Source organism: Lethenteron reissneri, chromosome 25 (assembly GCF_015708825.2).
Source record: "Lethenteron reissneri isolate LAM-NWPU_2019-01 chromosome 25, ASM1570882v1, whole genome shotgun sequence".
NCBI classification, from domain to species: domain Eukaryota; kingdom Metazoa; phylum Chordata; class Hyperoartia; order Petromyzontiformes; family Petromyzontidae; genus Lethenteron; species Lethenteron reissneri.
The window spans coordinates 15,585,115-15,610,486 of NC_083803.1; the positions used below are offsets into that span (position 1 = coordinate 15,585,115).

Consider the following 25,372-nt stretch of genomic DNA (forward strand, 5'->3'; position numbering starts at 1 on the left):
TGCATTGGGACCAATTAAACATTTAATACAGTGGCCAAGTATATCACGAGAGATATTGTTTTCTTCAAAAATGGTTGAAATAGTGTTTCCGACCGAGTAAACAGAGTCTCAATACCAGCCGTGGCTAATATATATCAAAACAAGTCCTGGGCTCCTCCCCCCCTTCACCAACCCACATTAACTAGTGTAGTGAAGTATGGTCAAACGTGGAACGTGGAGGTCTTGATCCAGCATGTGGATTGACAAAAGGGCTATGAATAATTTATATTAATGTTTTGTGTATTAAAATAGTAATGTTCCACCGTGTAAGATATACATTCCAAAATGTTGACAATGACCGAAGGGACTTTGCTCGTGTTGCGTGCTACATTGTAAGACGATCTTGTTTGCAGGCGTATCTGACCCGTGCAGCATACTACGGCATGAAGGGCAGATTTACAAAGGCCATCATGAACTGTAATGAAGTGTTGAGGATACAGCCCAGCTGTGTGAGAGCACTCCTGTATCGTGGGTCACTTAAATATTGCATCAAGGTATGTGCTTTTTTCTTAATTGTATCCATTGAGTGAGAGCATTTACGTGTATTCCAATACCGTATCACCAGTTTTAATTCTAGATTTGAAGCTTTCGTGACTGCAAGGATTCATACTCTTAGGTTTTTTTCGGTAAAGTCACGTAGGTAAAACTAAATAAATAATAAATACAAATAATATTAATAATAATAGAAATACAATTATAAATCACGACGTTTCAGAGGCAACACAAGCTTCCTTCATCAGGTGTAAAAAGGCACAGCAAAATAACTAGTTATTTGCAGTTAAAATAACTAGTTATTTTGCTGTGCCTTAAAATAACTACAGTTATTTTGCTGTGCCTTTTTACACCTGATGAAGGAAGCTTGTGTTGCCTTCGAAACGTCGTGATTTATTATTTTATTTCTTTTATTATTTCTAATGTTTTTATTTTTTTTCACCTACGTGACTTTACCGAAAAAAAACCTAAGAGTATCACCAGTTTTGGCTAACCGTCGAACAAAGATGATTACTGCATCGCACGCTTTCAGATGAGCTTCTGCGGCCATCTGGAATGCTCTTCCTTCCGATATTAGGAAGCCACTGGAGCATTGCACTTTTAAATCTAGATTGTAAACTAATTTCTTTAAAACCTCCGATTAGCATGGTTGGCTACATAAGGTGTAAGAGAAGTTCAACATACAAACATTATTAAAACCTGTTAACAATCTTGACATCTAAATAGTGAACATTTGAAAAGTTGTAAATTACAAATATTGTCCCTGCATTGTATTACGCTAAGCTAAGACATCTCAATACCAAGCATTGTTAGAAGGTGTGAAATGTCATGTATAAGCTTATAGTTGCTAAATTTAAATTTACTCTGTGCAGAAATACGAAGTCTCAAAGCACAACAGTTTCTGCATACACGTATACAGTATGGGGAAAGTCAGCTTATGCAACACATATTTTTTGTATATTCTGATAGAAATACGTGTAAAATAAATACGAGATTAATTTGTCAGAAATAGTTATTCTTGCTCAATTGTTCAATATAACACCCTGTATATGCTGTATATGTGTGTGCGCAGAAGCCGGTATATAAACAAAAAATATATAGGCTGACTTTCCATACGTATTTATTTTCATGGATACACAGTTCTGCATGAAATAAAGTTAGCTTTATGTAGTGTGTATGTGTATATATACTGTATTCTCTGGATTATAAGATGCTCCGGACAGTTAAACGCACCCCTATCAATTGCTCGTGTGTCCATTAAGTTTTACAAATCTGGTCACACTCGCACCAAATTATGAAACTCACTGCCTACTTTTGCTTTGAAATAAAGGGGGAGGGGGGGGAAAGTGCGTCTTACAATCCGGATAATAAGGCGTATAATACCTTGTTTTGTAAGCAAATATTTAAGGTGTGTGACCTCAATAAGTCTATCGCCACCACCGCCACAGGCATACAAGCTAGCAGTGGAAGACCTTAGCTCTGCCATCTACCTGGACGGCAGCTGCTCACTGGCCTTTTACAACCGTGCCATCTGCTATCAAGAGCTTCATGAGACTGACAAGGTAGCAACAAAATCAATGGGGACATCATTGCGTTACGATGCTCCTGAGTGGACTTTGCTGCTTGGGCGTGTTGCATTAATATTTTGCACACACGTGTATTCTTCAGGGCACACAGCGTGGTGGATAGCCGAGTAATCTCGCACCCATCAGCCGGATAGCGGTTTGTGTGAGAAATTGAGTCCTTAAAGTTAACATCCACCGCCTTGACTGCAGGAGCACACCTGACCTTCCACACCAGCCAGGACCTTGCTGGTACAGCAGCAGCATGCTAGTCAGTTTGTTATCCATGAGCAATGTTTTATCCATGTGTGCACAAGGTCATTAATTCCCTATTTATAGAAAAATGACAGCATTGTGAAGTGTGATATATGGGGCTTACCAATGATTTCCTTTTAAAAATATGCATATAAAAGAAGGGCATTATGTAATACTGATGTCATCTTCTATTGCAGTACATTTTAATGCAGCAGATATCATTTTCATGTTTTAGTTTTCTGTGTTTATTACATTATCTCTTAATGTACGAGTAATGCGTATATAGTGCTGTTAGTAGAATAATTGTACCCTCTTTCACATTTAACAGTGTTCTTAGGACGTATTTGTCTTAGTTATCCTGAAACAAATACATCTCATAATATTGTATTCTGCCTTGGGAAATAATGCCCGTGTTTGTTTTATTCTAATAGCTCATATGTAAAATGTATAATCCCTGATATAGCTTTCAGGCAGAAACGATCCCCGTTTATCATTGGTAGTATTTGATAAAAAAAAAATCCAACCCAGTAATTGCATTGTTGATACATGGACTCAAGCAGCTACTTGATATGCCAACAAGAAGGGAGTTGAAAAATTACCCCAGATAACAGTTGCAGATATTATTTAAATATATGGTATTAGTTTTCAATGCATTTTGTGATTATCATTCAATGTACTGGGCAATGTTTGTCCGGATTGCTAATCTCAACAGATTCATATGCTGTATAGCCAAATGATTGATTATGAAAATAATCATATCGACTGCATAATATTATGCTCAACAAATGTCATTGTAATTTAGTAAAAGTGAGCTTAACTGGACTTTGGAGGATAAGAAACCGATACTTGCCAACGCAAATATTGGGTGGTCAGAAAAATTAAGTTTAGCAAACTCCCAATGCCTTCTGCCCTGAATCGTTGGGAGTACCAGACGAAATTGGCACTCTAAATGTGAATGTGGAAAAAAGAAGTGACTGACATTATTGAAAGAAAATCTTGCAGTATATTACTTTTTTTTGTCATTGAAATGTCCTATATGCATGTGTGACCTCTGCCTCAAGGTCTTCTTTAAGCTTTTGTTTTCTCACGATGCAGGCTGTGAAGGATTACAGTACCATTGCCTTGCTTGGAAAGCAAAATGACTTGTGCAGAAAAGTGATGACAAATCGAGGATTGCTATACTTTGACAAAGGAGACTATCAAAATGCACAGCAGGTACTGTGAATGCAAAGAAAATGAGCACATCACTTTCTTATTTAATCTGTGATCAGAAATGTATTATGCTCAAGAAAGGATCTTTTTGCTAAAAGTACAACTTTTGTTCATTGCTTGGTGCCTTTCAGGCCAATGTCATTACCCGAAAACCAAGATTGTGGTATAATTTTATATTCTAATTGACTCCAGTTTTAGCATCATGAAAGATTTGTTTTGCTCTGTGAAAAAGTTATATAATTCATGTATTCTCAGAGTTAAGCAAGTAAAACGACCATTAAAGAAGAAAATCTAACAAAAGTCGAACATATTTTTTTTACCATGTACAAATGTGTGTTGAATTGAGCATGCTACACTATTTAGGATCTACAATGCCAAACACAATTAAATTACCTCTTGCCAAAAATCTTTGAAACAAGTTTACAATTCTAACAGACACTATTGCGATATAAATTATACATTTTTGGAAATTATTTTTCACAACAATTGAACCTTATGGCGAGACCCCAGGGTCCCGAATAAACTGAAGTCAAAATCATAATTAGTTTATTCATGGCGACTCTGTCCCACCGCGCACATAAACGCCGCGACTCACCTGCAACGGATAATTCTATTGTCGTGTCGTCCAAGCGCAGCGAGGAAGAATGTGCAGAAGAAACAGAACTTTTAAACTTTGATTAGCGCATCGTGTAGAGCTCGTCGAGAGGAACAGATTGCCGTGTCGTTCGCCTTCAACAGACATAAAACAAGTAAACCCGTAAAAACAAAGTTTTTCACTCTAAATCCTTTATATGCGTGGCGGCTAGAGTCCTCTCGTCCTCTGGCTTGAGATGGCTGCCACCTATGGGTCAGATGATTGTCTGCAGTATTAAACAATTGGTAATTAAATATTTAATTTGTTTTCCCTAAACAGTGTCAAATTTAGGAAAAAAAAATTCACGAACATTAATTGTCTCGCACAACGAGTCTGTGTGCAAAATGTCAGCTCGATTGGATCACGGGAAGTGGGTTAAAAAACGACCGAAAGGTTTGCACGGTCGTAAGCAAGCAAGCAAGCACGCAAGCAAGCGAACTTAATATAAAGGATTTAATGACGTCGCAACGCAGTTTATGCGAGAGCCGGGGGGGGGCTTATTGGACCCCGGGGTTCATTTGACGCATCAGACTGGTGGCTCCATTGATGTCAGGTTACAATTGTCAAACATTACCAGCCACAATCCCTACCGCTATGTGTCACACTCCAGATAGTGGCTGGGAAATATGAGAAAACAAAAAATTGATGCTGCATCCCTCCCACACAGAGTCAACATACCTCTCAAAAGGTCAATGTAAATAGAACATTGGTTTTATATATGCGTAGCTGTTTTGGAAGTCTGGAGCATTGCAGGGTATTAAACTGTATTGTGAACATAGCACCCCTTGTGCGACAATGTGAATTAATGAAGATCTTCCCAAGCCACCCCCATCTGTCACGGTCACGCTATATGCAAGGATCAGCGCACGAGCTGATCTCATCACTGAATCTCTGTATATATGTGTGTTGAACTTCTTTTGCACCATACATAGCCAACCGTGCTAATTGGAGGTGCAGGGGGAGGACAAGAAACTAAACAAAAAAAAGCGGTTTTCAATCTCGATTATAAAAGTGCATAGCTCCAGTGGATTCCTAATATCGGAAGGGAGGGTGTTCCAGACGGATAGATCATGGCTGATGATAATTAATTGATGTAAATATTACAGGCTTGTTAATATAGATACATACAATATTATGCATATCTGTTGAATAGAGAGCTTAGATCGGAGAAATTAGAAAACACCTGCGAACAGGTTATGTGCCTTATGTAAATAGGCTAAATAATATAAACATCAGATTAAATGGTAGCGTTTCCTTTAACACTTTATTACAGGATTGTGTACGCATGCATTCATGACATTTGTAAGATTGTTGATGTGTGTGTGTCTGCTTGTGTTCTGTTTAAGAAAAAATACCAGTGGCACGCTGGTGTTTGATTCTGCTATTATTTCATTTATTTCTTCCCCTGGCCTCCATCTCTGGTGATGCTCTATCCCACCTCACTCATCCCTCACTACTGCAGCAAACCATACCTGTGACTTCATCACGCAAACAATGATCAGCCACGGCTGAAGTGTTGGTCCTACCGTGTTTCAAATCTGCCTTATGCTCACGAACACGGTCCGAGACATGACGCTTAGTTTCCTCAATGTAACTACTGCCGCAGACACAGCTTAGTTTGTAGACGCCCGGGGTATTGCATATCAGGGATCCTATCCTTCACAGATGGGATTAGATCACAAATTTTACATACTGTGTTAAATCGAGCCTGGATCTTGTGTTTGCTAAAGATTTTGGAAATATTTTAGGTGACCCCTGCTATTAAAACTAAGGTGATGGTTTTAATTGGGTCCTCAGATGGTTCTTTCCCAACGGTTGGGGTGATAGCTTTACAGATTGTGTGGTCTGAATATCCATTTATCTTGAGAGCTTGGTGCACGTGTTTCAGTTCACTGGCTAGGTGATGATGGTCAGAGATATATCGAGCTCTGGTGTAGAGTTTTGATGAAGGAATTATTCTGGGATGGATGGTGGTTGGAGTCAGGTTTTAGGTAGGGATTCGTATGAGTTGCTTTCCTGTAGACAGTGTCCCATTGAGCCATGTGGTCTCTTTTCGATTAGAACATCCAAAAATGGTAGCTTGCAATCCTTTTCACCTCCATGGTGAATTTGATGGCTGGGTGTATGGAATTAATGTGGTTGAGGAATTGGCTCAGAGCTGGTCGTCCATGTGGCCAGATGACGAACGTGTCATCTACGTACCTCTTCCACAAGGACGGACGTAGAGTGGATGCCTGGATGGCATCTGTCTCAAATTTTTCTATGAAAACATTGGCTACAACCGGAGATAAGGGAGAACCATTGGGGTGCCTTCAACTTGTTTGTAAGATGCTCCATTACGGGTGAAGTATGTATTGGTGAGGCAGTGTCTAACCAGGGCCGGTACTATCAGCATTCAATCCTTGTTGGACTAAATCTTCAATGATTGTAATGGTGTCGGGCACAGGAACTTTGGTGAACAAAGAAACTACATCTAAACTAACGAGCAAATCACCTGGAGATAGTGAGATGTCCTAAATTAAGGATACCAAGTGAGCTGAGTTAAGTACAGATGAGGTGGTCTTACATCACTAGCCCAACCCATGCCGTTTATGACCCTTGGGCGACACCCATTTTAAACCTTTAAAACAGTCTGCCTCAGCAGCTTTCCCCCTCTTTCTTTCTCCTGATGACGATCGCTTGTGTTGTGATCGAAACGTCTTAGTTTTTTTATTTTATTTTAATTAATTTGAACCTATCTACGTGACTTTACCGAAAGAGCCAAAGAATATGAATTCCTACAGTCACAAAAGCTTTAAGTCAAGATGTATTCCTTCTGTGTTTCCCTCTTGAATCTTTGTCCTGCCAATTCCTGTTTTCAAGTGTAGGCTCTAGATTGCCCTCTTCTCCTCTGCCTGTGATTGATTGTCCCTTCTCTACGAATGCACTTTCATCATCCTGCTGTCCTATTTCAAATGATTGAAACACTTTCTCTAAATGATGAGACAACTCGCGCGCAGGAAAGTGCGTGCAGGCTAGGCAAAATAAGGGTAATACTACAACCACAAGGAATCATTTCTAGACGGCAAAAAATACGTTTGTCACCATTGGATATCCGCTCCCATCATGTCTTGCATGTTGCGTTACCACACCATACTGCATGTGCAATGCACTCAGCTGTGTTAGACCACTAACTCAAATAAAAACAATGCAAATCATTTTCGACATGAGGAGGGCAGTAAAAGCTGAACTGTATACCCGTACCCGTTTCATCATCATTATGAATGATCAGTGCAGTACAGGCATCTCCAGCTACCTTGTGGACAAGCCCAGCCTCATCACTAGGGACAACTTGACATTTACATCCTCTCGCTTTCTCCCCTCTGAAATAATCTCACCATAGAATGTACGTCTTGAGATGCGGTGACTTTGGCGTGCTTTATACATAAACATTCCACCGTATCGATATTGCATGGAACAAAGACGGTCACTGCATATTAGAAAGCCACTAAAGCTTTGTCATTTTAAATAATATAGAACTGCTTTTTGTGTCAAATGTGTTGTCCTTCCCCCGCACCTCCGGTTAGCACCGTTGCCTAAGTAGCGTGCTGTGCAAAATAAATGTAACATAGACTTTAATGGTTTATTATTATCTAACAGGTATTCTTATGAACTATCAATCCTCATCTTATCATGTTCCAGCTACACGAACACTACAAATTAATATAAAAATTTGAATTTTTTTATACTTTAACTAATGACGAACGATTAAGACCAAAGCAAGTGCAATTTAGTAGCACAAGGATATACATTACCCTGGAAAGAAACAATGTGCTGTATTGTCTTTTATAAAAAAAAAAGGGTTTAGGTACATTCCCCTGTTACTTAATGCATGTGATTACTCAAGCAATATAAATCTTCAGAATAGATGAAAGCCTTGTGATGAATTTCTAAAACCGTTGAGCTGTGTTATTGCGCGACATTTGAGATAACGCTTCACTCAGCGGAGTTGATTGAGAAAAGTGTAGGTTATCTACATAGCGTATAATGCGCAGCTATTAGCTGGACCTGGAGCATTGAACACACTTTCATAGATCACTGCTTATAATCAGTTTTAGAGCTATATGACGTGCATATAAAGGACTAAACAGAATGCACCCAGATGCCATTACTTGCATTAAATAATTGACTGTATGTATTCATAAACACTCTATACATCCCAGATGTATGTATATAATCGCGACTGATCGCCATCTGTTTCCATCTGTATGGGATATAATGTTGCCCCCTCGTGCACCTGGGTGATCTGGTTTCCTCCTCTCCTGTTAAATCAGCTCCTTAATTTGGCTGAACACATCTTCAAGTAACAAAAAAACCTTTTTGCAGGACCCTCCTGCAAAAAGAGAGTCCTACGATTCAGTGTGGTTCTCCTGTGTAAATAGTTAAATGATTACCCATCATAATTATTATCATTAGTGATACACGTAATTACACTCGTGCTTTTCTGTATTTTAAATTGGCCTCGAAGTAGTAGTATTAGCACGTCAGAATCAACACATGTAAGCACCGACCACGAATTATGTGGTGATGCTGCTGCGTTTGCACCGATGCTCAGGCACAATTAGCACATCAATAAACACCGTGGCTGTATAAAGGAAAATATATAATTAGTGAAATTTCGGGCATTGGCCCTTCTCTATAGCACACAAATTATTCGAATATATATTCTGTATATACCTTCTGTTACAAGGCAAGGCTTCAAATAACGTCGGGATTTATTTTATTTTTTACCTACGTGACTTTACCGAGAAAAACCAAAGAGTAAGAAGGCAGTGTGATTGACGAATGTGATGAGGTGTGATGTACCCCCCGGCAAATCTCCAACAGTTTTATGATTAATACATAAATTTCGATTTAAAGCTTTCGTGACTGCAGGGATTCATCTTCTTGTTTCTTTCGGTAAAGTCACGTAGAAGGGAAGTAATAAAATAATAAAAATAAAACATAATAAAACAATTCTCACGACGTTTCGGCTACAACGCAAGCAGCCGTCTTCAGGTGAAGAATGAGACACTACCAAACTAGGAGCTTATATAAAAGCTGCATTGGGGGTTGAAGAGCGCCTTAACAAAAAGAATGTGCATGTGAAGAGGGATTTAGCATATTCATGGAAAATGCGTAGGCGTTGGGCGGGGGGGTGTCAAAGTCATATTATGCCCATGCATTATGCAGGATCAGCAGCAACCAAGGGGGGTGCAGGGATTAGCAGTAACAAAGGAAAGGAATGTTAATGATATGTAGCTGCAGTTACTCAACAACCACGTAGAAAACTAAAGTATAAACTACATAAAAACTAAAGTATAAACTGCATCGCACCATCAGTATACTTACTATACTCTATAATAAGCTGAGTTACTAACAGCAAGTAATACATTACAATTTTACCTCGTAAAAATTCTATAATATGCTTCCATCTAAACCTTATTCTCTTACATCACACGAGCATATACCGTACTATATACTGCCATAGATAAACCCAACATTAAATTATATACTGTATTGCTGTAAACCAACCTATATCTTATACATTTAATATCACACTATGTATTATTCTACACACCCTAATGTGTATCGAAATGGTTTATTACGTCCTTCCAATGATTGCTGAGCCAGAATCCATCTTCTCGGTTAAAGTTGTCTCTGTGTTTGTATATGTGGATCGCCTCATGAACGAATCTCTCATGATAGCCAGATGGCTTGCAGAGAACCTCTGTCTTGGAGAAGTCAATATCATGTGAGCCCACTGAGTTGTAACAGTGATCTGCCACGGCTGAGGTGTTAGTCCTACCGTGTTTCAGGTCAGCTTTATGTTCACGGATGCGGTCCGAGACATGTCGTTTGGTTTCCCCAATGTAACTGCTACCACAGAGGCAACTTAGTTTGTAGACGCCAGGGTACTGTATGTCTGGAACCACATCTTTTACAGACGGTACCAGATCACGGATTTTATGTACTGTGTTGAATCGGACCTGGATCTTGTGTTTAATCAGGATTTTGGAGATCTTTTTTGTGACCCCAGCAAAAGATCTCCAAAATCCTGATTAAACACAAGATCCAGGTCCGATTCAACACAGTACATAAAATCCGTGATCTGGTACCGTCTGTAAAAGATGTGGTTCCAGACATACAGTACCCTGGCGTCTACAAACTAAGTTGCCTCTGTGGTAGCAGTTACATTGGGGAAACCAAACGACATGTCTCGGACCGCATCCGTGAACATAAAGCTGACCTGAAACACGGTAGGACTAACACCTCAGCCGTGGCAGATCACTGTTACAACTCAGTGGGCTCACATGATATTGACTTCTCCAAGACAGAGGTTCTCTGCAAGCCATCTGGCTATCATGAGAGATTCGTTCATGAGGCGATCCACATATACAAACACAGAGACAACTTTAACCGAGAAGATGGATTCTGGCTCAGCAATCATTGGAAGGACGTAATAAACCATTTCGATACACATTAGGGTGTGTAGAATAATACATAGTGTGATATTAAATGTATAAGATATAGGTTGGTTTACAGCAATACAGTATATAATTTAATGTTGGGTTTATCTATGGCAGTATATAGTACGGTATATGCTCGTGTGATGTAAGAGAATAAGGTTTAGATGGAAGCATATTATAGAATTTTTACGAGGTAAAATTGTAATGTATTACTTGCTGTTAGTAACTCAGCTTATTATAGAGTATAGTAAGTATACTGATGGTGCGATGCAGTTTATACTTTAGTTTTTATGTAGTTTATACTTTAGTTTTCTACGTGGTTGTTGAGTAACTGCAGCTACATATCATTAACATTCCTTTCCTTTGTTACTGCTAATCCCTGCACCCCCCTTGGTTGCTGCTGATCCTGCATAATGCATGGGCATAATATGACTTTGACACCCCCCCGCCCAACGCCTACGCATTTTCCATGAATATGCTAAATCCCTCTTCACATGCACATTCTTTTTGTTAAGGCGCTCTTCAACCCCCAATGCAGCTTTTATATAAGCTCCTAGTTTGGTAGTGTCTCATTCTTCACCTGAAGACGGCTGCTTGCGTTGTAGCCGAAACGTCGTGAGAATTGTTTTATTATGTTTTATTTTTATTATTTTATTACTTCCCTTCTACGTGACTTTACCGAAAGAAACAAGAAGAAGATTAATACATAATTCATTTACGTTGCAGTTGATGGACAAATTATTTAATCAGTTAAAAGCAAATTCTGGAAGTGATAGTGAAAATTTCTATTAATTTATAATTAAAGTACAATCTTGCTATTGGCAGTCATTAAAAAAAAAATTAATTCTACAGCAATTTTGTCGTGCTCGCAATTTTAAAACCATACAGCGTGTTCCTAGTCGGAGGTGTGAATGATGGTGTAGTGATGATGACACTGCACCGAAGACCCGGCAAGCTCAGTTCGATTCCTGGCCACAGGTAAAATCAGTGGCTGAGTTAAGATATCTAAAGTTTTCCTTGTGCCCCCCCCCCCTCCCCACACTGACCGGCATGGTGAAGTATGGTCAAACAAACCACACTACCGACGTGACATGGGAAGGCCCTCATTCATCAGTTGATTTTCAAAGGGATGCAATTTTTTATTTAAATATAAAGCATTACATTCATAATTCGTGGAAATGTAACTGATAAAAAATATATTGCTACTTTTTCCATGTGAGATATACGTTTATAAATTGGACTTTACAGAACAGTTCAATTAAACAATAGATACATCCTCATAAATAAATAAACCAAGTGAAATCACATGTTAGAGTATAAAGGATATTAACAAGCTCACCACGAGATTGTGAAAGCCAACTTCGAATTGAGGGTGATTATCGTTGTCGGAGGTTGAGTGACGAAAATGACTTCATGCACATATAGATGAATGTCATGATACCAGTAATACGTTTAAATAATCACTCACATCTCTGCCTTGATACAGGATTTTTATGCAGCCAGCAAGATCGGTCCTCCAGACCCCAAACTGCTCCAAGCATTGGGAATCTGCTATCACAGGTTAGTTGCATAACTGTGATATATCTGCACGTACATCTTGACTATATATACTTGCCTTTTGCTCGTCCAAGGACGTGTGTATTGCAGTAAATCTGAAACTTGCGAGCGAAAAGCAGACCGCGACGTGATATTCATTGCATGAATGCGTGTGCCATTTGTAAGGGCGCGGTGACACAGACCTTTTTCATGTTAAGGTTATAATCCCTTGTTCATCATGACGTCCTTTTTACCTTGATGTCTCAACAGCGTGACGGAGATCGCGTGACGTGAGGGTTCTACCTTTGTAGTGAGGGTTTTAAGTTGACGCTGAGGAGGGGGGAGGAGGCGCCTCGCCCCCCCATGTGGAGGGACATCAGCCGCTAATTATTTTGAATGGGGGGAGGTGGGTGTCTATTTGGAGGACGTCACCCTATAATGATTATTAATGAGGGGGGTTGTTCGATGTGGATTGACGTCACCTGTTCATGATTATTAATGAGGGGGGCTGTTCTATGTGGAGTGACGTCACCTGTTCATGATTATTAATGAAGGGGGCTGGTCGACGTGGAGTGACGTCACGAGCGTTGCACACAGACATTCTTGGCTCATTATAGTAGCTTATAATAATGGGGGGGGGGGGTGCCCATTTAGAGGACGTCACCTGCTCATGATTATTAATGAGGGGGGTTGTTCGATGTGGAGTGATGTCACTTGTGCATGATTATTAGTGAGGGGGGGGGGAGTACTCCATATTAAGTGACGTCACCCGCTCATGATTGATAATGAGGAGAGGTGGGGGGAGGGGTCCATTTAGAGGACGTCACCTGCTCATTACTATTAATGAGGCGGGCTGGTCGATGTGGAGTGACGTCGCCAGCGTTAATGACAGACATTCCTGGGTGATTATCGTAGGTATAATACCTTTTGCAAACAGTCCTTCTCTGCACCCGTTAATAATACGAATGAATATCTTTGGACCGCATGATGTAAGGCGATGTGTCCCGTGGAAGGGTCCCTTAAACACATTTGGCATTCGTACTTAATATGTCGGCAGCATGCATTAGCACAATCCTGTTACAACGTGACATTACAAAACAACATTGCCGCATCCTCAGATGCATATATATACTGTTTGGTTCTTTCGGTAAAGTCACGTAGGTATAAAATTAAATAAATCACGACGTTTCGGGCGCAACACAAGCGTCCATCATCAGGTTTTAAAAGTGCTTTTCCACCTGATTATGGATGCTTGTGTTGCGCCCGAAACGTCGTGATTTATTTTATTTTCTACCTACGTGACTTTACCGAAGGAACCAAAGAGTATGGATTCCTGCAAGTCACGAAAGCTTCAAATCAAGATTGAATATATATTGAAAGTCTATGTCACAACACATTGCATGTTGTTGCACTGCTGCTCACAACACAATGCTATTCATTTTCTTCGCATCATCGTCATCCGGCAGTCCTTTAACTGTGACCTTTTTGAAGTGCCACTTGTATAGAGAACTATTCATATGCAAAACATTTTTGAGAAAAAAATATCCGGATATTTGTTCTGAAATCGTATTATTATTACCACTCCCCAGTTTCCAACTCTTATCCACTATTAATCTGGCCTCTCAAGTTATGCACGATGAAGTGCTATCACTTATTAAATATTCATGGCTCATTGTCTAAAGGTCGGCAATTTTTTATTTCGAGGCAATGTTATCTTGAAATGTTTAGAGTTTTTAATTTATGCATTACTAGTTCATGACGCCTGTCTTTGCCAGGCAAACGTTCTAAATAAATATAATTAACCTGATATGATTTTTTTTATCTACGATCAGACACTAACAACTACTCCAAAAATGTGTAGTTTACCGCAACAAAAACACAAATTGTTGACGACTTTATTCAACTATTCATGAAATGAATGCTCTACGAGATGAAACTTCTATATTTTACCGTTTTCGAATTATTCATATTTGAACATCATAATATGCGTATTTTTTCGTTCAAAACCGCTTGAATCCGAATATCTCAAAAACAATAAAAGAACAATGGTTCTTGCTTTAATTGTATTTGCTGTTTAATGCTCTAGCAAACGAAAAAAACGCTATCGTTTAGATTGAACGGTTTCTGAATGACACGCACACACATGTTTATGGGGTACTTAAGATCAAGATTTGGGAGCCTTAGAATGAATAATCTCGGATTTTCAGATTTGTCCTGTTGCTTGTGTACTAAAAGCTACTTATGTACCAAATTTACGCTTTCTACCTTGGCGGAAAGTACCCTAGAGATTTTTGAGATGTATATACAGATTAAGGTCTTTATTATATACTAGCCTTTTGCCCGTCCAAGGACGGGTGTATTGCAGTACATCTGAAACTTGCAAGCGAAAAGCAGACCGCGACGTGATATATTCATTGCATCAATTCGCGTGCAATTTGTAAGGGCGCGGTGACACAGACCTATTTCATTTTAAAGTTATAATCTCTTGATTATCATGACGTCCTTTTTACTTTGATGTCTCAACAGCGTGCCGGAGATCGCGTGACGTGAGGGTTCTGCCTTTGTAGTGAGGGTTGTAAGTTGACGCTGAGGAGGGGGGAGGAGGCGCGTCGGCCCCCCATGTGTAGTGACGTCACCCGCTAATTATTATGAATGGTGGGGGGGGTGTCCATTTGGAGGACGTCACCTTATAATGATTATTAATGAGGGGGGCTGGTCGACGTAGAGTGATGTCACGAGCATTGCACACAGACATTCTTGGCTCATTATAGTAGGTTATAATAATGGGGGGATTGTACATTTGGAGGACGTCACCTGTTCATGATTATTAAAGAGGGGGGCTGTTCGATGTGGAGTGACGTCACTTGCACATGATTATTAGTGAGGGGGGAGGGTGCTCCATGTGGAGTGACGTCACCCGCTCGTGATTATTAATGAGGAGGGGTGGGGGGGGTCCATTTGGAGGGTGTCACCTGCTCATGAATATTAATGAGGAGGGCTGGTCGAGCATTAAGGACGGACATTCCTGGGTGATTATAGTAGGTATAAGATACAAACAATATTTATAAATATAAATGTCAAGGAGGTCACCAATTGCTGGGCCCTTATTGCTGCTGCTGTTGTCAGCCTGTAACTCGTAGGCTTTCGCGACTGATATTATTCATTCTTCAAAATTCTGGGCAAAACACCTGATGAAGCTGGTTGTAATCACCAGTCAAACGTCGTGCTCCAATTGTTAATGTTGTGAGATTTACTCTCGAACACACCAGTGTGCTAAATTCGTAACTAATTTCCACCTTTTGTTTACGTGGCAACCCTTGCTAATTGGCTGTGTCAGGTGGTGGTGGTGGTGGGTTAATGACACATTTTTATTTACGTGATCTCACCCAAAAACAAAACCTTTATTATAAGCCTGTAACTTCCCACTGCTGGGCAGATGCCAACCCCATTCTCTTCTACTCCTTCCTTTCCTTTATAATTGCTGCCCAGTAAGTGGCCTCAGATTCTCTTTTCATTTATTATCGCTGCCATCTATTTCCCATGCCATCCTCTGCTTCCCTTGGCACGTCTCGCTGCCCGCTGTTATTAAGCAGCAAAACCCTTTTCGTCCCAAGGCTCGGCCGCGTGAAAGAAGCCGTCGCTGCATTTGGCGAAGCCACGAAGGCGGACCCCTTCTACGTGAGCGCGTACGTTGGGCGCGGCAACGCCCTCATGAACTACCGCCACGCGTCCGGCACCAGGGCGGCTCAGCGTGACTACCTCCGAGCGCTGCGTCTCGACCCGCTGAGCGGCCACGCCAGGGTTAACCTGGCCTACAGCCTTCAGGTTGGAACGAAGCAACAGTCGGAGCCGTCGTGTTGGTTTTACAATTCTTCTTCTTGTATTGGCTGATGTAGCTGCTAAACAATGACTGCAATTTCACGTTCAGGTGGTCCATACGAAATAAGGTTAACGATAGCTCATTATCATCAATACTTACGTGTTGATTACAACCAACAATCCACTTCTGGATGAGGGCCTCCCCATTCCACGGTAGTCGTGGGGGTTATTTTACTGTGCTTGTTAAAGGTGGGGATCGCATACGTGGTAGCATAGAAGTAAAGTACGAACATTTTTATTTCTGCACTCCCCACTACATGGCCCTACAGCAACCTATTACAAACTTTTTTTTCCAAGCACTAGGCTCAACCAAAAATAGTGCTTAAAGAACATAGGCAAAGTTGTAATCCGAGACCTCCGATGAAGAAATTGTATTATATTTTATGGGCGTCTTGCGACGGTACTACTTTTGTTATACGGTACAGATCTTAGTTACAATCATGGTTACACTGGTCGCGATACTAACAGCGAGTATCGGCAGGCGTGCTCTACATGTTACAGATGTAGTGGGTTCTAATCAGGCGCACACCAAGACTGGGAGTTTATTCTCTAACACAACCAACACTATTCAATGTTCCAAGTACTCTTTGGTTCTTTCGGTAAAGTCACGTAGGTAAAAAAAAAATAACTAAATTCAATGTTTCAAGGTTAACTATGTACATTCCGAGCGACTATGTACATTACAGGTTAACTACATAAGATAGTGGCCACCGTTCCTAACCACCTAACCACTTTAGCGGACTTTATATGGTTGAACCAGAACTGCCAACACGCCGTCGTGTCTCTGCGTACTGAAGAGCGAAGATCAGAGAAGACGACTTCCTCCCGGGTTGAACAGCCACGCTCCTTCTTCTTGGTTCTTTCGGTAAAGTCACGTAGAAGGGAAGTAATAAAATAATAAAAATAAAACATAATAAAATAATTCTCACGACGTTTCGGCCACAACGCAAGCAGCCGTCCTCAGGTGAAGACCTGGTCTGTCGGGGAGACAGCGTCGGACGCTGTCTCCCCGACAGACTTGGTCTTGCGTTGTGGCCGAAACGTCGTGAGAATTATTTTATTATGTTTTATTTTTATTATGTTATTACTTCCCTTCTACGTGACTTTACCGAAAGAACCAAGAAGATGAATCCCTGCAGTCACGAAAGCTTTAATCGAAGCCATGCTCCTTCTCGGGGCTCGGCTTATATCTCCTGTGACGTCACCGAGCTCCGCCTCTGGTCACGCCCCCCTTCTCGATCCTTCGCGAAGACTCTGGGTCCACATCACGTGGCCCACTCGCCCCCTTTTGGAGGCCCCTGTGCCCCCTCCTCCGGTCACGTGCTCTTGCCGGTTTATCCAGAGTGTCATGTCCTGATCCGACCTCCGTGACATCTGGAGTCTGCCCCCTAGTGAGCCCTTGTGTATAGTACACCCACTGTAGCCATAGAACGGCCCATTTATGTCGTTACGCAGGTATAGGGAATCGGTTGAAAACGTACAAAAAACGAGATGTTAATTCATAACCAGGTGAGCGCTCATTGAGATTAAAAGTCTATTGTTAATGTCTCTTCTAATAATGCACAATTGCACTTATTTTTCTAAAGATTGTGAGAAATTATGGATTTTAATTAACCTCTTTTTTCTGATGTTTTAAAGAAAGCTATGTACCGCATCAGCTCTTGACACGTTGTTTCACACCACATTTTGATAATTAGTAATGGTATGCACTATTTCTGTAGGTGTATTGTACTTTTAAAAACACCATAAACCACCAAAATACCAGATAAATTATAGCTACATTCTAGAAAATTGGAACATGCTAATGGCTGATAAAATATAATTGCAAAAAGGAATTATTCAAGCTTTACTACCAGGCAGTCAATGAAAAAGTTGAGAAATATTTTATATCCAACAATGTTCGAGCATATTGTGAGAGTCTTGGAATTTAACTTTTTAAATCACAACATTAACAATGACAATGTAAAGCTCATAGGATTTTACCAGCATTGTATATGAGCATAACTGCAGTATAGATGATCCGTACTTAAATTGTACAAAATTAGCAGCACACCGACCTAGAAATCATTTTACTTAAGAATCTAAAAGCTTCCCCCTGTTTCTTTGCAGGCGAATGGAAGGTTTCAGAAGGCTTGGAATCATTTCACAACAGCAATTGAGCTGGACACAAGATGCGCTGAAGCATTTGAGGGCCGTGCAGTTGTAAACCTCCAGATGAACAGCACGTTTGCCGCACTGCAAGACATCAATACAGCCGTGAAGGTGGAAGTTTGCCATTCCTCATATGGATTGTACATCGCCTTTGACACATTGAACTCAGAAGCATAAACTCGTGGTGATTATTAGAACTTATGATGTTTGAAAAGTGTCAAGAGGTTGCTCAAAGTAACGCTTGTGCAATACATATGTTTTGTCAGTCACCGTGATTATCAAGGCATTTCAATATTAATTCCATACTATAATGAGCCAAGAATGTCTGTGTGTTCCGCATGTGACGTCACTCCACGTCGACCAGCCCCCCTCATTAATAATCATGAACAGATCTTGACTTAAAGCTTTCGTGACTGCAGGAATTAATATTGTAATGTGTTGCGTTCTTTCAACCTATCTACGTAAATTTACCGAAAGACCCAAAGAATAATCATGAACAGGTCACGTCCTCCACATGGACCACCCCCCCTCATTAATAATCATGAGCAAGTGACGTCACAACACATCGAACAGCCCCCCTCATTAATAATCATGAACAGGTGACGTCCTCCAAATGGACACCCCCCGCCCCTGATTAATAATAATTAGCGGGTGACGTCACTCCACATGGGGGGGCGAGGTGCCTCCTCCCCCCTCCTCAGTGTCAACTTACAACCCTCACTACAAAGGCAGAACCCTCACGTCACGCGATCTCCGTAATGCTGTTGAGACATAGAAGTAAAAAGGACGTCATGATGAACAAGGGATTATAACCTTAAAATGAAATATGTCTGTGTCACCGCGGCCTTACAAATTGAACGCGAATTGATGCAATTAATATATCACGTCGCGCTCTGCTTTTCGCTTGCAAGTCTCAGATTTACTGCAATACACCCGTCCTTGGACAGGCAAAAGGCTAGTATATATTATATGCACATGTGAAGAAATAAGTGTCGTGCATATGGGCCTTCAAAATAAGTCAATCGTTAAATAGATGTATTGTGTGCGTTACATTATAATAAATAATGGATTGTTATGAAGTATGTATGGTACGCCCTCTCTAAACACAATAAAACCAATAATAAATTTTATAAACCTATCTATTGCTTATGATCATGATTGCAGCAACAATTTAAATATTAATAAGTTAAGGATGCACCTTTAAAAAGTAATGTACTTTGCATTACAATAAAAGTACCATATTTAATGAGCTCATAAATTATTTTATACAATCCTTTGCCTATATCTTAATCAGTATAACTCAGGGAGAGCGCTATTTTTTGTTGCCAAAAAATGTACTTGGACACGTGTTGCTTCAATGGTCATCGCAACTGACCCGGGCGATACGCGCGTGTGCACGGTTTCACGCCCCTCCCGAACGGACACCGCGGCGCAGCTGGGGAAGTCGGCGGAGGTGCTGACAAACCGCGGCGCGATCCACCAGGGTTCAGGCGATGTGGTGAGCGCCATGCGCGACTACCAGGCAGCCATCGTCGCCGATCCCAACTACGCCCTCGCGTACTACAACGCCGCCAACGTGTACCTGCACGGCCGCCAGCTGACGCAGGTGGTCTTGACGCTGCAAACGAGGCACCCTTTTGTTACGATCACGTCCCGGAGCCAGACGACACACTCGGTGTTTCGAATAACAGAGGGCTCATTTTGTGTCTCGGCAAGACGGCCGAGCAACATTGCCTTGGCCATTTGACCCATTGTTGTGAATGGAGACGGGACAACAACAACAACAACAACAAAAACAGTGCACGAATCTGGCTCTGCAAACGTTTGTTTCAACATGAATCATTCGTGTAAAAGTTGAATTCAGAATGAAAATAAATGTGGTTGGGATGGAAAATTTTCAGTTTGCAATAAGACTTTGTTCTGCCGTGAAGTTTTAATGAATACACACTTTCAGTATATCAGAGAATAGAAAAGAAGAGAATAATAATATAGCTATTATGGGTTCCCTTTTATGGAACACTTCGAGAATTTGAACATCTAATTGGAGTGATTGTAAATTGCAAAGAACTGCACACTCTTGTACATAATGTACCAATTATCACAATTAATTTTGGGCGAGCAATGTTTCCAAACTTTTAATAGAATAATATGCAGTCCTTTGTTCATTGAATGACGGATGAAGGCCTCCCCACACTGTCGTTCATGGGTATTATTTTAACAATACTTCCAAGTCCCAATTCAGATCAAATTTACCACCGATGTTAGCCATGGAAAGGAATCAAAGTCGTGTCGCTGGCTACTTAGTACGGTGCGCTCACCACTGCACCACCACTTGCCACTTTCAATATAGTGCATGCTGAATATGATCAATTAAATTATACGTGTGTACTCACATGCGTGCAATACAGTTTTGATACACTTTTGAGGGTAAAGTAAAATGTAATAAAAACTCAGGAAGCTTTCGTCTGCAATATTTTTTATTGCAAATGCTTCTTTAAGATCCTGCCGTGGTATAACGGTCACCTACACTTTGACTTTCGACCCAGAGCCCACCGGTTGGATATCCCAGCATGGTAGTTGAAACAATTGGCTATTTTGCTAAGGGAAAACAAAAAAAGATTAGGCATTAACCTTTCTGGAAATAGTACAGGTTTTAAGATGTTCAAACACCAAAATAAACATCAAGGCTGCATTAACCACACATGCGCTCCTCTGATTAGCACCACGGTTTGGCTACGTGCGGTACGAAAGAAGTTTAACATATCTTCTTGGTTCTTTCGGTAAAGTCACGTAGAAGGGAAGTAATAAAATAATAAAAATAAAACATAATAAAATAAAATAATTCTCACGACGTTTCGGCTACAACGCTTTAAATCGAAGTTTAACATAATACGTGCAAAACATGCAAACAAATATACTTTGAGTATGTGTGCATTGTCGTTGAAACTGATTGGCCTACACAAGAGACAGCCTTCTATCGGACGTTAGCATCTTGGTACTGACAAAAAGGGTCCCATAGATACGTTTGCTAAACCCCCCCCCCCCGACTCAGTAGTATGCGGGTACACCACAGACGATCAGCAGTTCACAATGTGGTGAGATAAACTGTGGGTAATCCCTTACTCTTTCAAGATGTCAAGCCAGTGTAGAAGAGTAGGCCAAATACAGTAAGCAATTTCAGTGCTGCGACTTTTCCACGTATTTAACTTGATGACAACAAGTTTTTGCAGACAGTTCATGTCGTCGTGACCAACCACTACTGTCGTAATATTAAAATAAATGTATTTCGTTTGCGAAAATAATTATATTAAAAAGAATCACATCACAATCAAGTTGTTTAAAAAAACACGTGTATTACGGATAGAAGTACCTTAACTAAAGTACGTTGTCTAAAATAAAAATTGTAATTGTTTGTAAAAAAAACAATGAGTTGTACTAATAAACAAAATCAATTGAATATAACAATTGATTGCCATTCATAGATTGTTGTTATTGTTCATGTGTTTTTTAAAGCTGCTATTCATATTATACAATAGATACGAGATATACCTGCAGATGGAACATCTTCAATTTGGCATTTTTATTCAATTGAGAGTGGCGTCCATGGTGCAGTGGTTGTCACACTGCGCTACGAACCTGTTAGCCTGAGTTCGCCGTAGCTAACATCGGTGGCAAGTAATATTTGTAATCAATCCAAGGGCCCCCTGCACCAATACTCAGGCTGGTGAGGTATGGCCTAACAACCCCCATAACTGAAAGTCCCGGGGAAGCATTCATCCAGCGTCGTATTGACACTGCTGTAAATACTTATACATGATAAGTTAGTGATGAAGGATGGCTATGGCGGGCTAGAGTGGAGGTTTGAGCTCCCACACCTCCGATCAGCACAGTTGGATACGTACGGTGTGAAAGAAGTTAAACAAACATACATACATACAAGCCTTAACCAATGAAGCCGGCTCATTCTATTTCGGTACAATTCCCCATTACTGCTATGATGGAATACATCTGGGCATTGATTTATACTTTAAAGTTAATTTAAGTTAAACACATGTCAATGGCCCGCTGTGTTTTTTATTATATTAATTGTACATCAACATATGAAATCTGATATATGCCTCGCATTGAATTGATGCACAAGCACAGCATATGATGACCCATCTTGTGCTAATGTTCCCCTGTAGTAATTGAACCTGTGTGTGTGTGTGACCTTCACCACTGCAGGCGCTAGATTACTATGACCGAGTGGTGGAACTGGATCCGATGGATGAATGTGCCTTCCTGAATCGGGCCATCGTCCGCTCGCTGAGCGGCGATGCCACGGGGGCTCTAGCTGACTTCTGCAAGGCCGCCACGCTAAGCCCACAAACGTCACACATCTACTTCAATCGTGCGAACCTTCACTGCATGCTCGGTCAGTACAAACGAGCGGAAGCAGACTACACTGAAGGTAAGATTCCGCAGACAGAAAAGAAATCCATTCCAATGCTTTTATTGTTTTATATTTCTATTATTGTATTGTTTCCTTTCTACGTGAAAGAACCAAGAATATCATTCCACTGCTGTTTTCACTTTTTTTATTCACAATTCTGTGGATTTCAGTGTATTATTTATTAGGATTGCGAGTAACCTTTCTTATTTGTATAGGATTGTGACTGAAACCGTTATTTCAGTAAACAACGTTGAAAGCCACTTTAAAAACTAACCTCACTCCATACGAGTTTTTCAAACATTGCTCACAGTCGTCTGCTCTAGGAAAGTCCTTGAACCGTCAAGCGGGCTGGCGATGCAGGTTTCTCTTGAAAAATAAATACTTTAACCAAGTGCCAATTCACATGTTTGAGAATGAAGAAAGCTTGTGTTTGCAGCAACGACCAAATGTCTATGGATGTAACCTTGCTCTAGTTTAGGCGATATAAATGTATTCATTGGCCTATTGATGTGACACAACCATCACATCACCATACATAATGGAGACATTTAGGAGGGAAGCTAAGGGCATACATGAAATCTGTGCGTTGTATAAATATTGTGGCTTTCAAAATGTGTTTATCCGAATATAGCTCATGTATTGTAAACATTAACACTGTTGTATAGATTTAAATTAAAGTCTTTAAAAATAAAATAATAATTTGTAGTCCTTTGTCAGGCCACTGCTGAATGAAGGCCTTCCCATTCAGTGTCATTAATGGCTTTGCCCTTGTGTTACAGCTCTGACCCTTCAGCCGCACGATGCAGTTACCTACTTGTGCAGGGCAGAAGTCCGTGGCAAGCTGGGGAAAAAGGAGGATGCGATATCCGATTATAAACTTGCGGTGGAGATACAGACGGGGAGAAAAGAGTCACTGAAAATGTGATTCTCCTTTTTTTTACATTGACAGTGATCACAAGTTGAAGCCTATAGAAACTATATTCTTAGGTTTTTTTCGGTAAAGTCACGTAGGTAAAACATCAAAATTAATAAAAATAAAATAAAACAAAAATCACGACGTTTCGGAGGCAACACAAGTTTCCGTCAGCAGGTGGGACCGTCACAGCCGGATTAGCTGCATCAAGTGAGGCAATGATTCAAGATGTAATCCCTTAACAACTTGCTTGGCACTTGGTTAACAACTTGCTTGTTAAGGGATTACATCTTGAATCATTGCCTCACTTGATGCAGCTAATCCGGCTGTGACGGTCCCACCTGATGACGGAGACTTGTGTTGCCTCCGAAACGTCGTGATTTTTGTTTTATATTATTTTTATAAATTTTGATGTTTTACCTACGTGACTTTACCGAAAAAACCTAAGAATATGAATCCTTGCAGTCACGAAAGCTTCAAATCTACAACCTATAGAAACTATATTCTTGGGTTTTTTCGGTAAAGTCACGTAGGTAAAAAAATTAAAATTAATAAAAGTTAAATGAAAATAAAATACAAATCACGACGTTTCGGAGGCAACACAGGCTTCTATCAAGTACTTGATACAGCAAGTGTGCTGTGACGGTTCCACCTGAAGACGGAAGCTTGTGTTGCCTCCAAAACGTCGTGATTTTTATTTTATTTTTATTTTACTTTTATTAATTAAAAAATTTTACCTACGTGACTTTACCGAAAAAACCCAAGAATATGAATCCTTGCGATCACGAAAGCTTCAAATCTAGAACCTATAGAAACTTGTTACTGGTATTTGACCCACATGGTGACACGTCTTTAAAGTCCTTCAAAAAAAAAGAACAGAACCCCCCCCCCCCTCGAAAGAAAATCAATTATGATCCCTGTGGGAAAACACAGAATATCATTGGACCAGTAAATTACCTTGAACCTTTGATCTTAAGCCATCATGTATACGGATACACCTGGAGACAGATACACGTGTCCGTATAGAATGGCTTTGAAAGCAAAGTAAGCTTTATTGACACTCATTCCATATACCAGTACGTTCAGGACATCACCTTCAAGTATTTCTAATTCACGTCAATTTAACACTCGACATGTTATATTTATTTTTATAATTTGCTTTCATTAAAGAAGGCCCTTACCACATTACAATAGCATCTGCATGTAATCCTAAAGACCGAGATCACTTTTATTTACACTGGTGTAACATTTGCACAATAACATACGCCAAAACATGTGTCAAATACTAAACATGGTTATAAGACCACTGTAGTTGCTAAGTTAATGTTTATTGCCAAAGAGGCGTGTTGTCAATTAAATGTAAAAAAAATACTCTTACGAGAATACTGTATTTCACATTACGCCCTCGGTTTGTTCACTTTTCTAGCATAATTACCCTTGATTGCAATCGTGCCTTTATATATAGAGGGTATATATGTTTTCGCTCTGCATGAAATACTCATTTCATTTTCGATTTCCAATTTTTTTTCATAAATTTGCTTTACCCACTGACATTTCGCAACTCAAGGCGGAGTTTAATTGGAAGTGGTTCATTTTAGTCCAAGGGTGACTCTCGTTTCATTTCGGTAATTTACAATTTTATTTGCAGTGTTAAATAAACGCGTATTTGTGCACAGTAAGTTTAGTGTTGTGGCTAATTTGGTTAGAATGCGTGCAATTATATTGTTTCTACACATAAGGTCACTAAAAGGGTGTTGCCTTAAATTGGCTATTAAGAAG

At 40.2% G+C, this 25,372-nt stretch overlaps 1 protein-coding gene across 6 annotated transcripts in view; it reads left to right on the forward strand.

Annotated features, from left to right (window-relative positions):
* TTC6 (tetratricopeptide repeat domain 6) overlaps nt 1–23,713 on the forward strand; it is a 53,786-nt gene extending 30,073 nt beyond the window's left edge. For all 6 annotated transcript variants that reach the window (XM_061559475.1, XM_061559476.1, XM_061559474.1 and 3 more), the window contains 9 exons: nt 393–533; nt 1,980–2,093; nt 3,444–3,563; nt 12,169–12,242; nt 15,833–16,043; nt 18,207–18,359; nt 19,684–19,854; nt 22,473–22,698; nt 23,460–23,713. In XM_061559475.1, coding sequence (XP_061415459.1) covers nt 393–533; nt 1,980–2,093; nt 3,444–3,563; nt 12,169–12,242; nt 15,833–16,043; nt 18,207–18,359; nt 19,684–19,854; nt 22,473–22,698; nt 23,460–23,605 — 1,356 coding nt within the window. In that variant the 3' untranslated portion in view covers nt 23,606–23,713. The remainder of the gene's footprint in view (nt 1–392; nt 534–1,979; nt 2,094–3,443; nt 3,564–12,168; nt 12,243–15,832; nt 16,044–18,206; nt 18,360–19,683; nt 19,855–22,472; nt 22,699–23,459) is intronic.
* The last annotated feature ends 1,659 nt before the right edge of the window (nt 23,714–25,372 follow it).